General features: G+C 53.1%; 1 protein-coding gene across 1 annotated transcript; it reads left to right on the forward strand.

The window, feature by feature from the left end:
- Positions 1-283: 283 nt before the first annotated feature.
- Positions 284-12052, forward strand: Twf2 (twinfilin actin binding protein 2). Its single transcript, XM_036194366.1, has 9 exons — positions 284-487; positions 3713-3790; positions 8300-8478; positions 8817-8912; positions 9359-9463; positions 9574-9699; positions 10734-10884; positions 11021-11142; positions 11462-12052. Exons 1-9 carry the CDS (start codon positions 463-465, stop codon positions 11627-11629), a joined length of 1050 nt encoding a protein of 349 aa, XP_036050259.1. The 5' UTR covers positions 284-462; the 3' UTR covers positions 11630-12052.
- Positions 12053-12814: the final 762 nt, after the last annotated feature.

Raw genomic sequence — 12814 nt, forward strand, 5'->3', positions numbered from 1 at the left:
GCGCGCCGCCTACACTGAGCTCCCCTCACGTGTCACAAATTGGGGGACGCCTGGATCGCCCCCCCAAAACCTCCTCAGAGGCAAACGCACAGTCCCTCCCACGCCCAAGCGCGGATCCGCCCACAGGCCTCCTGGATTGTGGCCTACCAGCGCTCGCCCACACACCCCTCGGGCACCCGGAGGCCCCTTCTGTGCCATAGTGGTGGTAGCGGCACGGCACACGGCCATCCGGACCCCGGTGCCCGCTGCGCGCACGCGCGGCACTAGTGCCCGCCTCTGCCGGCCTCGCCCTCCGGGGGCGGAGCGCGCTGGGGGCGGGTCCTGCGGCACCGCCCGGGAAGCTGCGCGAAGCTGGGCGCCGCCGCCACATCCTCCGGAGCTCTGGGTCCAGGCGAGCCGAGTCGAGCCGGGCCAGGACCAAGCGGAGCGCTCCGACGGTACGAGCGAGCCGAACGCTGAGCCATGGCGCACCAGACCGGCATCCATGGTGAGGGCGGATGGAGGGCGGACAAGGGGCCCAAGGGCTCTGCCGCGCCTGGTCTGCGAGCTTGGTCCCTTCATCCTCCTCTTCCTCGCACCCTCCAGGGAAATTCCTGTTCTTCTTTGCAGCCGCGAGTCCCTGGGATGGACACATCTTGGGGGAGTACAGACTGCTGTACATAGCCGAGAGTGGGTGCACATGAATGCACACAGCAAGGGTGGAAGTATCTTGTGTACTCATCTGGGGGCGGATGTGCCTGTGTGTACCCGTCTGGGTATTTTTGTTCTTTTCTGGAGGTGGGGTGTACCCGGATGTGCACATCTGGAAAAGTGTACATGCATGTGCACATGTCCTCTGTATACAGTCCTGTGTGTGCACATCTGGATGCGACTTGGTTATGCCTATCCAGGCTCCTTGGTGTGCATGCATTAGTGGCTGGTTTTGGACACTGTAGGTGCCATGGACCATCTCAGACATCATCAGTGTTTCCTGACAGCGTGCACACATCTGTCTATGGGAGTCTGCATGTGTGCACAGTTTAGGCACATCTCAGTGTGTGTGTGTGTGTTATCGTGGATGCTTGCACAGTGTCTTATGACTGACATGAGCTTGTGTGTAAATGTGGACAGGATATCCTGACCTTTACTCCTTCCAGGACCCCCATACTCCTGCACTAGGCTGGTCAAAAGCTGGCGTAGAGCCCCTCTTCTTAAGTACTATGGGGAGAGTTGCGCATCTGACCTTGGCCTCTGACTTCTTCTGTTTTCCACTCTGATCTGCTCCAACCAGGATTGTAAAAGCCCCAACTTTAGGCTGGAAGCAGGGAAGAGGGTCAGAATTCAGGCTTTCTAGGAGAGCTTCGGTCTCCACCCTCATTTACAGGAAGCTTCTACAGCCCAGAGTGTCACACCCACAGTTCCGCTCCAGAGTCCCAGTTTCCTCCTTAGATAGACTAAAACGGAAGCACTAGCTAGGAGCCAGGTGTTTTGGCCCTACCTTGTCTCACTGGCCCTATCTCTTACTGGCTTGGAAGGGCTGCTTCCCTGGCCAGTTGGGAAGGCCAGGCTGCTTGCCTAGACAGCTTGTTGGTTTGGCCATCAGCCACCCCTGTCACATCATGATCCCCTGCCCAGGGCTGCCACCATCGACCCGCCTGACCGCCTGAATCCCTGCTTGCGGTTGTGGCTACTTGGTGAATGGATAGCGTTCAGAGGCTTGCCCCCACCCCCCTACCCCCGCCCCATCCCCATCCTGCTTGTCCTGAGCATGCAGGGACCTGATGGCCTCCCACAGGTGGGCCATCCTCTCCTGGAGATGGAGGGCCAGTTTTCCTGAGTCAGCTTCAAAGTGGGGAACTGCCCGTGAGAGACTGCTGCGTGGCCTGCCCCTTCCTTCCTCTTTGTCTGGTCTGAGCTGCTGAGAGACAGGCCTGCCTTTGAGGGTGTGCACCTTCCTCTTTGGGGCCTGCTGGAGATAGCAGGAAAGACCACCCTGGAGGATCAGGTGCCAGCCTTGGCCTGGCCATAGGAGGAGGCCTGGTGACCTCAAGAGTGAGGCCCGAGAAGGAGCGTAACCTGAGGCTTGCTAGAGTTGGAGGTGGGCACGGTGGGGGCAGGGAGGCATGAATCTTTGATGACACGGGCTCAGGTGTCCCAGGTCTGGCCTCTAGATTATTGATGGTTACTGGGGTGGGGTAGGAAGGGATGTCACTTTCCCTGCTGGCTTTTCAGTCTGCTCTGGTAACAGTAGAAGGGGCTTGTCAGCCTCCCTCTGGGGAGCTTCTTGGCCTCTCTTGCAAGGTCTAGGCAGGTAGGAGGAGCAATAAGACACAGCCACCCTTAGATCAAGAAAAGAATTATTAACAGAAGTCCCATTCCCTAACACCTTCTCTCATGTACTCCTTACCACAGACCTTTGAGTTGAGGGAATTAGCGCTGTTTTATAGATGAGGTTCAGAGAGGTCAGAGGTCACACAGCTAAGAGGGAGCTGGAGCCCCAAAGATCAGACTTGAAGCTTCAAGCATCTACTGATGGTTATTAGCCATGCATGCCCAGTGGGGCTATGTCCCTTTGGGTATAGCCCCAAGCCATGCTTCTCTGTCCCCAGGGCTTGATAGACTTTGTTAGGCCCCTGGCCACACAGTGACCTTCATGGTGGTATCCAACCTGAGATTCAGGCATAAGGCCACTCCACAGGGTAAACAGGGAGCACCTGAGGACATGCCTGAGCGTTTGTTTACTTAAAGCCCCTCTACCCCGCCCCTAAGCTGCCCATCAGCTGCCCAATCCAGGGCCTATAAATATTCTCTGATCTCAACTCTCCAGCTGTGTTCCTGCTGGGATTCTTCTGACCCTTGACAGCCCCAAGGTCACACTCACCCAGAGACCCAAGCAGGTCCCTTACACACTTGGACTGTGTTTTCTACTCCAGTACCACTAGTGGAGCTGAGACGATTCATGGTCCTCTAGCCCTGACCATGGTCCTCACCTTGGCACTGTGTCCTTAGTCATTAGTGACCTTCCGGGTCTGCTGCCCAGGTTCCAAGATGGAGTCTCCTTTCTAGGTACCACTCCTCCTCCAGGAAGCCTTCCTTACTGCCCGGCAGCTGAGGCTTTATTGCCCCTTGATAGGGCTGTGTTGGGTCTGGTGGGCCCCTCCTTTGGAACAAACTGGCTGGGGGCTTGGAGTCCAAGTGCATTCCTGTGTCATCTACACCCATGTCTGTATAAATTGTCTATATTGCCTGTACACATGGTGTAGACACATTGCAGCTGTGTCTGGTGCGTGCGTGCGTGCGTGCGTGCGTGCGTGCGTGCGTGCGCGTGTTTGAACGTCTAAATGAGCGTGTCCACTTACATTGACCAGCTGAGTGGGGTTCATCTACTGCTGGATCACCCTGTGGTCGGGGACAGGTGGGTGCCCTTCATTCTCACCAGCTTGTCTTGTCTTAGAACTTTCTCCATCTTCAAGTGGACTGCCCCATTCCTGCCTGCCCTTCCTGTCAGCAGAGCGATCCCAGCCAGCAGGCCATCTGCCTGCCACTCCTGCTAGCTAAATTTGGGAGCTTGTGTTCAGTAGCTGTCTCAGGTTCCCAGTCACATGGGGGAACCATATTTAACCCACTTCCCAGCCCAGCAGCCATCAGACCCCACGGGACACCAGCAGACCCAGACTCATCCGTATCCACTCTGCCTGCTCACCACCAACGACTATGTTTCTTGTGCTTGTAGCCACTGAAGAGCTAAAGGAATTCTTTGCCAAGGCCCGGGCTGGCTCCATCCGACTCATCAAAGTTGTCATTGAGGACGGTGAGTGTCCCCCACATGCTGGGGCATGGGATGGAGGCTGAACCCAGTTGCTTCTGGGGATAGGAACGATGGGTGTTAGCTTCCGGCCCCCTTTAGACCTCATTTTCTGCATCTGAGAATGGAATGGGGCCACTCACAGAGGAGCCTTATGGGGGTCCTACAGGTAGGGATCACTCTCGTGCAGAGCTCTGTCCTGTGGTTGTGTTCAGCCTCAGTACCTAGAGTGACCTTTTTTTTAAAAAAAGATTTATTTATTTATTACGGATACAGTGTTCTGCCTACATGTATTCCTGCAGACCAGAAGAGGGCACCAGATCTCATTACAGATGGTTGTGAGCCACCATGTGGGTGCTGGGAATTGATCTCGGGACCTTTGGAAGAGCAGCCAGTGCTCTTAACCTCTGAGCCATCTCTCCGAGGCTGTGTGACTTTTGAGATGGCTTTGTCAGGGTGCTGGGCTAGTAGATGGCAGGGACCCAGTGAAGACCTACTGTATGTATGTTGCATGTGTGCATACATGCTTAGGTGTGTGGTCGGCAGGCTGGACCTGGCTAGGCTGCTGGCTGTAGGAGGACTGAGATGCCAAGGACCTTCCTCAGAATGGGAAGCAACAACTCATGTCTTGCTCATTCTGAAAACAGGACAGAGTAATTCTGTACTTGACGGGACCTTGAACTGACTGTGGGACCCAGGGTTCTTACCAGGCGGTGCTAGAGGCATGAGGGTGTGGGGCTTGAGACAAGGCCTGAAGTAGAAGTATTCAAGAAGACAGAGGCTCTGTCTGCAGCTGAAATAGGGGTGGGGAGACAAGGAGTCCCTCTTCCTTCTGTGCCCAGCGGCTGCCTCAGCAGGGAGGGTGTGGCTGCGGGGCGGAGGTGTGATCCTGGCATTCTCAGCAGTCATGCTGTCGTGAGCCCTTGGGCACTGGCACCCAGTGTCCATTCACTTTAGCAAGGCCTGCCAGACCCAGAATTCATCTCAGGCTTTAGGGCCATAGCTAGGCTGGGCTTTGTCCAGATGCCCTCAGAGACTGGGTAGGGGTTGTTATGGTAGGTGACAAATGAGGCCTCCTGCCCCCCCCCCCAAAGAGAAGCTGGAGATCATTGACTCTGTGCCTTAACCTCCCAGGTAAGATGTCACTTGTAGATGGTCCCCATACACATAAAGAGTCTCTAGGTAGAGTCTTACCTTAATTCTGCATTCCAGGTGTTGGGGTACCTGGGAATGCCTGGGTTAGGGGTTTTACATTCTAGTTGAGTATGACTGGAGCACCTGATTTTTCTATAAAAACTAAATTATAGTTCATTTTTGGTTTGGGTTTTTTGTTTGTTTTGTTTTCAAAAACAGGGTTTCTCTGTATAGCTTTGGTTCTCCTGGAACTCTCTGTGTAGACCAGGCTGGCCTTGAACTCACAGAGATACGTCTGCCTCTACCTTCTGGGTGCTGGGATTAAAAGTGTGCGCCACTGCCCTAGTTCTCTTTTTAAAACACAAAACAACAACAAACACCTGTCTGTGTCTGTGTCTGTGAATACAGTGCTCAGTGAAGCCAGAAGAGGGCATCAGATCTGCTGGTAGTGGAGTCGCAGGCAGTTGTGAGCTGCCTGACCTGGGTTCTGGGAGTCAAAGCCAGGTCCTCTGGAGAATCAGCCAGTGTTTTCAGCTGAACCATCTCTCCAACCCTAAATTGCACTTCTTATGTGAAATTCCTGTGATAGCTTGGCATGATGTGTAGACAGTCTTAGTAAGTAAGAAACACAGAGCCAAATACAGAGGAAATAGCCAGAGAGATCAGAGCACTAGCCACAACTAGCTTTAGCTTACCACCAGCAGTAGCTTCCCCAGAGAGAGCTACTTCCTGCCTGACTTGTGTTTTTATTGCCTTTCTGTTCTGCCTTCTCATTGACTCTTAAGTCCAGCCACATGTGACTTCCTCGTCACTGCCTGTCTATACAGACCTCCAGGTCTCTATGGTTGGTACTGGGATTAAAGGCACTGTCACCATGCTTGGCTGTGTCCTTGACCACACTGAGACTCTGCCTACCAGGTGATTGGATTAAGGGCATGTGCTACCACCACCAGACTTCTGCTTAATGGCTGTTTGACCTCTGATCTCCAGGCAATGTTATTTATTAACATATAAATAAAATATCACATTTCATCACAAATAAAGTATCATCACAATAGGATATGCCTATAATACTGGCACTTGAGAGGGCTGAGACTGGAGGAACTCAAGTTTGAAGCCAGCCTAGGATATATAGACTTGTCTCCAAATAGAAAAATGAAGCCTTGGGAGGTAGAGTTGTGAGAATCAGGAGTTTATGGGCATTCTTGGCTATATAGTAAGTTGAAAGCCAGCCTGGACTGCATGAGCCCTGGTCTAAAAAATACCAATAGTAATAATAAAATTCTGGATTTTTAAAAAAGATTTGTTGTTTTTTATTATTATTATTATTATTATTATTATTATTATTATTATTATTATGTATACAGTATCCTCCAGGCATGTATGCCTGCAGGCCAGAAGAGGGCACCAGATCTCATTATAGATGGTTGTAAGCCACCATGTGGTTGGTGGGAATTGAACTCAGGACCTCTGGAAGAGCAGCCAGTACTCTTAATCTCTGAGCCATCTCTCCAGCCCCCAAGTCCTGGTTTATTTTTAAATTTATATTTAGTGTACGTGGGTGCGTGCATGTGTATATCCCTGGGTTTGAACTCAGGTCATCAGGAGGCTTGGTGGTCAGTACCTTTACCCTGAGTTACCTCACCTGTTCAAACATTCTGGCTTACAAATGAGAACAAGAGGCTGAAGAGATGGTTCAGCAGTTAGGAGCATTCATGACCCAGATTCAGCTCAGCTTCGATATGGTGGCTCACAACCATCTGCCACTTCAGTTCAGGGGATCAAACACCTTCTGATTTCCGTGGGTACCAGGCACACACATGATGCACATACATAAGTCTAGGCAAAACACTCATAAAATAAGTAAATAAAACCTTAAAAAATATGAACAATAAAGTAAACAACACTGTGTTTGGTTCCCCAACCTCACCAGCCTATAGCTGCTCACTTTCTTTTCGTTTTGTTTGGTTTTTGGTTTTCTCTGTGTTGCCCTAGCTGTCCTCGAACTCACAGAGATCCGCCTGCCTCTGCCTCCCGAGTGCTGGCATTAAAGGCGTGCGCCGCCACCGCCCGTCTTGTCCGGCTAACTTTCAACCCTGATTCCCATCTGAGTTCTGGGTGGGCAGGGAAAGAGGCCAGGGCCTGCAGAGGCGGTTAGACTGGTGGCCTCGCATGTTGGATTCTTAGGCAGCTGGATTCATGTCCCTATCAAAAAGACCTGGTGGGATCTGGTGAAGTGCTGGCAGGGACCAGCTACGATCACGGTTTTGGCCAGTTCTTCCTCTGGGTTGGCCTGTATGACCAAGTGCATGTATGGTGTCCCAAAGAGGTCTCAGCCTGAAACTGTGGTTGGATGACCTACTCTAAGCCGGGTGGTGGTGGTGCACGCCTGTAATCCCAGCACTCGGGAGGCAGAGACAGGCGGATCTCTGTGAATTCGAGGCTAGCCTGGTCTACAGAGCTAGTCCAGGACAGACTCCAAAGCTACAGAGAAACCCTGTCTCAGAAATAAATAAACAAACAAACAAACAAACAAACAAATAAATAAATAAATGAAATAACCACAAGCAGGAGCTGGGCATGATGATGCACACATGTAATCCCAAGCCTTCAAGAGGCTGATGACTGATGCAGAAGGATCGTGAGTTCAGGGTCAAATGGGGCTATGTAGTGAAACCTTGCCTTAAAAAAATAGTTGGCTACTATTGGTTTTTTACTTTGAGGGAGAGAGCTGAAGCTAGGGTGGTAGCCTCTCCCTTAGCACTTTGTCCTGAGGGGCATATCAGAGCCAGGGGCTAAGGGAGTTGAGAGCAAGAAGTCATACACAGTTAATGCACTGAACACAGGGCAACAGTGGCACACACCTTTAATCCCAGCACTCGGGAGGCAGAGCCAGGCAGATCTCTGTGAGTTCAAGACCAGCCTGGTCTACAGCGCGAGATCCAGGACAGGCACCAAAACTACAGAGAAACCCTGTCTTGAGAGGGAAAAAAAAAAAAAAGAATGCACTGAGCAGCACCGGTGTAGGAATGCCTTGAGGGGACTGTGTTGTGGCTGGCAGTGGGCACATAAATGTGTTCCTTTGTGTGTTTGTGTGTGCACAGATACATGACTGTACATGAATACAAGCGTTTGCAGGTGTGGGGTGTGTGCAAAGGAAGCCACCTGCAGCTGGCAACCATGACCTGGTTCATTCACTCCTATTCATCACTCAGGATCCAACTTCATACTTTGGGGATTTGAGGGCTCCTGGGAGAGTGGGGTGAAGTGGCCACCAGTAGGTCTGAGATAGCTCAGAAAGCTACATCCGTAGGACAGAGGTCCCCAGGCAGAGGGGGAGGTAGGATGTGCCACTTCGGCTCACCCGGCCTCTGCCCCCAGAGCAGCTCGTGCTCGGTGCCTCGCAGGAGCCAGTGGGACGCTGGGACCAGGACTACGACAGGGCTGTGCTGCCGCTGCTAGATGCCCAGGAGCCCTGCTACCTCCTCTTCCGCCTTGACTCTCAGAATGCCCAGGGTTTCGAGTGGCTCTTCCTGGCCTGGTCACCTGATAATTCACCTGTGAGTCCTGGGCACCACTGCCCATCTCCCTGCTTGGGGCCGGTGGGAAGTGGGGAGAACAGATGAGAGATTGGCTCAAGGAGGGTAATGGAAGGAATGTTAGTTAGGGTCTGCCCCCAACCCTGTCTGTTTGAATGGCCTGACTCGGGCCGTTTGAGCTGGGTGGAGGCTCCCCCTGCTGGCGAAAGCTGCCTGATACAGCTCTGCTGCGCCCCCTGCTGGGAATATGGGACCAGTGAGATGACCTGATTCCGTGCCCTGCCTCCCTCTTCTGGGGCTCGCGTTGGCTCCAGTTGGCAGCTTGGCTCACGGGCGCCTCACAGTTTGCCCCATCTCAGGTGCGGCTGAAGATGTTGTATGCGGCCACACGAGCCACAGTGAAGAAGGAGTTTGGAGGCGGCCACATCAAGGATGAGCTCTTCGGGACAGTAAAGGTTAGTTACCCAAGGCAGAATGCAAGGGTGAGGCATTATGTGAGGGTCACAGCAACTCGGTGCCAGGCTCAGGGTGAAAAATAGGACTCGCCATAGTTGACACAGTGTTTGCCTAGCATGCATGAAACCCTGGGTTGATTCCTAGTTCTCAGGAAGTGGAGACAGGAGGATCAGAAGTTCAAGGTCATTGCTGACTGTGTAGTGAGTTTGAGGCTGGCTTTGGTGCTACATAAGATGCTGTTTCGGGTTGGGGATTTAGCTCAGTGGTAGAGCGCTCGCCTAGCAAGCACCAGGCCCTGGGTTCGATCCTCAGCTCAAAAAAAAAAGCTTTCTCAAATAAAAGAAATGGAAGGATGGGGAATCTGAGAGCTACAAGCTGAGATACACAGTGGGCTTATGCCTGCCTGCCTGGGGTGTCCATTTCTACCTCTGAGCCTGCCCCACAGGACGACCTCTCCTTGGCGGGGTACCAGAAACACCTGTCGTCCTGTGCGGCACCTGCCCCACTTACTTCGGCAGAGAGAGAGCTCCAGCAGATCCGCATCAACGAGGTGGGTGTGCAGGGTGTGTGCTGGGAGTTGCTACCTCCCCCCCCCCCCCCCACCCCCCGTAGGCTGCAACTGGGTAGTAAGGCTTTCCTTCATGGTCGCCCCACCCCCAGGTGAAGACGGAGATCAGCGTGGAAAGCAAGCACCAGACCCTGCAGGGCCTGGCCTTCCCCCTGCAGCCTGAGGCCCAGCGGGCCCTCCAGCAACTCAAGCAGAGGACAGTCAACTATATCCAGCTGGTGGGTGCACAGGCGTGTCACGTGTCCACGACACACAGCCAGGCACCGTGGGCTTCCCCTACTCCTGGTTATGTGTTTGCAGATGGGCACAGAGCCCAATCCCCATCTCCTGAGCGGTTCCTCTAATCCGTGGTTTTTGTTTGTTTGTTTGTTTGTTTTGTATGTATGAGGATCAAACCCAGGGCCTTGCACTTGCTAAGCAAGCGCTCTACCACTGAGCTAAGTCCCCAACCTGGTCCGTGTTGTTCTTAGACCGGGGATGTAGTTCAGTTGGCAGAGCGCTTGCCTGCCATTCACTGGGATTTGATCCTCAGCAGCAGCACACAGAACTGGGTGTGGTGGCACACACCTGTAATCTCAGCCCTCAGGAGGCAGAGGCAGGAGCATCAGAGCTCAGTGTCATCCTTGGCTACATAAGGAGTTTGAGATCAACCTAATCTGCACAAGACTGTTTCTTTTATTTTTTCTCCTTTGGTGCCTGTCCTGGAACTCGATTTGTAGACCAAGTTGGCCTTGAACTCACAGAGATCCACCTGCCTCTGCCTTTTTTTTTCTTTTTCTTTCTCTCTAAAAAAAAAAAAGAGTGTACTGTTTTTCTCTCCTCTCCCTGCCCCCAAATCCTGGCCACAACAGACATCCTGTAAACAGTTCCTCTGTAACCCCCTTGACTACCTCTTTCCCAGGCAGAGTTCTTCTGCCACCTCTGACCACGCAGGCTGGCTCTCCCTTCCACTTTCCTGGGGCTTTGCCTCTGAGGATGGAGCCATTGCAACGTCTAGCTGAGGTCACAGTCCTCCACACCACCCCAGAAGGGGATCTCGGGGGGGGGGGGGGCTCATCCTTAGCTGAACCTTCAAAGGGGCAGAGTTAGGGCCAGGCCTGGAAGGTCTCTTTAGAATAACCCCTGCAGCCTGAGGTCGAGCCTTGGGGAGGGGACCCCGGGGAGAAGGACCCCCAAACACTCTGGCCCGCCTACCAGTCCTGTTTCTTAGTGGGTACAGTGGTGCCCTCACACCACCCCTTCTCCTCCTCAGAAGCTGGACCTGGAACGGGAGACCATTGAGCTGGTACACACAGAGCCCACAAATGTGGCCCAGCTGCCCTCACGGGTTCCCCAAGATGCTGCCCGCTACCACTTCTTCCTATACAAGCATACCCATGAGGGTGACTCCCTTGAGTCTGTGGGTGAGTAGCAATGGCAGGGACCTCAATTCTGCACCGGCCAGGAGCAGCAGTGACAAGCCACTGCTTGGTCCTGCTATGGGGGTAGAGGCATGCAGGTGCCCCAGCCTGTGTGGGCTCACCTCCTCATCCTCCACAGTGTTCATCTACTCCATGCCGGGGTACAAGTGCAGCATTAAGGAGCGCATGCTCTATTCCAGCTGCAAGAACCGTCTCCTCGACTCTGTAGAGCAAGACTTCCAGCTGGACATAGCTAAGAAGGTATGGCCTGTGTCCATCACCGCACTCTCCGTGTGGGACCCTGGAGTCCTAAGTCCGTATGGGATCCATTGCTGCAACATTGGATGGGTAGGGAGCCGAAGATGTGGGACAGCCAAGACATACACAAGCCCAACCTCCTTTCCTTAGGTCTTAGGTGACTGGGAGAAGCTGACTTGGGCCAGCAGGGTAACAGCCCTGCGTTATATATCCTCTGGTGACCTAAGATAGATGTCAGGGTTGACTGGAGGAGTGAGACTTCCTAAGAGTGGTGTGTGTTGGACCCTCAGCTTAGTGACGGCTTCTGTCTTGCTCCATGCAGATTGAGATTGGTGATGGGACAGAGCTGACAGCCGACTTCCTCTACGATGAGGTGCATCCCAAGCAGCATGCCTTCAAGCAGGCATTCGCCAAGCCCAAAGGCCCTGGGGGCAAGCGGGGCCATAAGCGCCTCATCCGGGGCCCCGGCGAGAATGGAGATGACAGCTAGGTGTCTGGACTGGGAACAGGGCCAGGCATGTGGACTGCTGGGTTGCCGCCCTACCATCCCTGCACCCCCTTCCTCCCTAGCCTGGGCTCTAAGGAATTGGTTCCTGTGGGACAGGAGGGCAAGTGACTGAACACATGTGCTACTTTCAAGGGCCATTGGACCAGCACTTCGTGACCCTGCCCTGTGGCTGTCCCTTTCTTTCATCTGTGTGCACAGGGTGGCTGGAGACCCCTTCCTGGCTCTTTCAAGGGGTCTGAGTCGGGGGGCCTGGCATGAACCTAGCCTCCAGTCTGATGCTGTGGTCCCAGCTCAGTCCAGAAGCCTTTGGCCACAGAGCGTAGGGACGGTTGGCAGGGGCCAGATGTCACAGGAAGGGATGGTTGAACGCTGTATTTTCTAAAGAATAAAATATTTTTAAATCAATACTGAGCCTGACTCTGAATTGGGGCCTTTGTTTGCATGGTTGTCTTTTTGCTTGTTCAGAAGGGGCTTTGCTGGCCTGCTAGGGTGAAGCCCAAGCACTCTTGGCCTCAGATGTACGGGAGATACTTTGAGAGTGAGGGAGAAGCCCTGCCCAGGAGGCCCACACACTTCCATGAGGTTATGGACATCTGGGTGTCTCTGTTTCCTGTGAGTGCTGTGACAAGTTACCACAAACTCGGTGGCTTGAAAAAGAGGTAGTTTGAGCCCAATCTGAGCAAAACTCTGTTTAAAAAAGGAAAAGAAAACCTTGCACATTTATTTGTACAGATCTGGAGGCTGGACAAGGCTAACACCATGGTACAGACAGCTGGCCTCCGGCTGTGTTCTTAGCTCTGAATTTGAAGACCCAGATCCTGCATCTCTGTGCTTCCCTGGCCTTGTGCCTCCGTCTGTTGTCACACCTTTTCATCTTTAACATCTTAGTGTTGTGTTTGAGACAGGGCCTCACTGTCTAGTGACTGAGACGATCATCCTGCCTCAGCCTCCCTGATGCTGGCGTTACCAGCACACATCACCACACCTGCCTCTGTCTCTGTTTCATTTGTTGGGTGGATTTTTGAGACAGAATCTCATGTACCCCAAGCTGGCCTCCCAATGGGCTCTGTAGCTGAGGCTGATCTTGAACCTCTAGAGGCATGCACCATTGTGCCTAGCTTATGGGGTGTCGGAGATCAAATCCAAGGCCTTGTGAATGCTAAGCAA

The sequence above is a fragment of the Onychomys torridus genome, chromosome 7 (assembly GCF_903995425.1).
Source record: "Onychomys torridus chromosome 7, mOncTor1.1, whole genome shotgun sequence".
Classification (NCBI taxonomy): Eukaryota; Metazoa; Chordata; class Mammalia; order Rodentia; family Cricetidae; genus Onychomys; species Onychomys torridus.

Excerpts from the sequence above, each read along its gene's own strand:
- Twf2 (XM_036194366.1), top strand. The coding sequence starts at position 463 with ATGGCGCACCAGACCGGCATCCATG. Across the intron at positions 9,464-9,573 it reads AGCAGATCCGCATCAACGAG|GTGAAGACGGAGATCAGCGT; the intron begins GTGGGTGTGCAG and ends CCCCACCCCCAG. Across the intron at positions 9,700-10,733 it reads CAGTCAACTATATCCAGCTG|AAGCTGGACCTGGAACGGGA; the intron begins GTGGGTGCACAG and ends TCTCCTCCTCAG.